This window comes from Octopus bimaculoides, chromosome 2, assembly GCF_001194135.2.
Source record: "Octopus bimaculoides isolate UCB-OBI-ISO-001 chromosome 2, ASM119413v2, whole genome shotgun sequence".
Classification (NCBI taxonomy): Eukaryota; Metazoa; Mollusca; class Cephalopoda; order Octopoda; family Octopodidae; genus Octopus; species Octopus bimaculoides.
The window spans coordinates 127,861,708-127,863,188 of NC_068982.1; the positions used below are offsets into that span (position 1 = coordinate 127,861,708).

The window sequence follows — 1,481 nt, forward strand, 5'->3', positions numbered from 1 at the left end:
TTTGAATAGTCGAGTCTTGATTAGAGCCCGAAAAAGAGAAACAAAAAATAAATAAAAAGCTGGAGCGCAAAAAGTATACCTACATCAAATATTTTTTTCTATTCTAGGCAAAGGGCCCGAATTTTGGTGGGAGAGGGCCAGTCAATTAGAACGACTCTAGTACGCAACTGGTACTTAATTTATCGATCCTGCAAGGATGAAAAGCAAAGTCGACCTCGGCGGAATTTGAACTCAGAACGTAAAGACAGATGAAATACCGCAAAGCATTTCGCCTGGCGTGCTAACATTTCTACCATACCTTATACCTACATCAAATATTATAGAAGCATACGTATTAATTGTAAAGTTTTGAAGCCGTTAAACTAGTAAGAAGCAAAATTGGAAAAATATGAAGACCTGTAAGTTGACCAATATATATCCGTGGGCTTTCCTCTCGTAGACGACAGATAAGAGTTCAGCAATTTCTTACTAAACAAGTCGCACATAGTGATTAAACGTTTGTGCTGTTCATCAGGTTACTCCTTCCGTCAAATCGGTAGGGCCAGTATAGGCGTACAGAGCGCCTCGTATCGGATATTTAAATTGATCGCAGAGCAATGTGAAAAGGAGTGTTTTGCTCAGGATCACAACACACCGCCTGGCTCGAGAATCGAAAACGTGATCTCGCGATCGTGAGTGCAACACTCTACCACACACACACACACACACACACACACACATACACACATACATATTTATCAGCGGTGACTCCAGGTCATTAGCATCACTCGGTCTCATCGCAAATTTCGCATAGGACACATGTATTTTTTCATAAACTAGCGGATGGCTATTGACATTAAGCTTAAGGATTATATAATGTACAAGTATAAAGAAAGAATTAAAGAAAAAAAGACTTGTTATATTGAATGTTATCGATAATATCGAGTGGAAACAGTGGGTGCTGCAGTTTCGCAGTGCCTATATATGAGCCGCCACTGCTCAGTCTTGAGTAAAAGTGCCGAGGTGAGTGCAGTAAAAATGTTTTGTTTTGTTTTGTTTGTATGAAATAAGGCAAGAGACGTAATGCACGCTGCAGACTTATATGTACACTGGTAATTTAACAATAAGACAGAAATATAGTTTTGATATATAAATTACTCCATTTATACATGAACTCCAGTCGTCTTGGTTTGATGGCGAACTCGTTTAATATCCTGTCATGCAGCTCCTTCTTGTTCTCCAAGTCGTTCAAAATACTTCTCTCGATGGAAATACGAGCTAATGAAGGCAGCCGTTCTTGGGGCATTGTTCTTCTCAGATATAAGAGAATTCTATCCAACGTTGAGAAACTTCTCTTATTAGTGACTGATGTTAAGGTGATGGTCAACACTAGCTTAATTAGTTGAATGGATTCCGGTGTAGCGGAAGTCAACTCCATTTTTATACAGTAATTCTAAAATGGAGTTGATTGACTCGCACTTTTTGGAATCACTGTCAATATA

The 1,481-nt window shown here is 38.9% G+C and overlaps 1 protein-coding gene across 1 annotated transcript in view; it reads right to left on the reverse strand.

Moving 5' to 3' along the window:
* Positions 1-1,196: 1,196 nt before the first annotated feature.
* LOC128247077 (uncharacterized) overlaps positions 1,197-1,481 on the reverse strand; it is a 3,425-nt gene continuing 3,140 nt past the window's right edge. The window contains exon 3 of the mRNA XM_052965879.1: positions 1,197-1,310. Within this exon, the coding sequence (XP_052821839.1) occupies positions 1,197-1,310 (114 nt within the window). The remainder of the gene's footprint in view (positions 1,311-1,481) is intronic.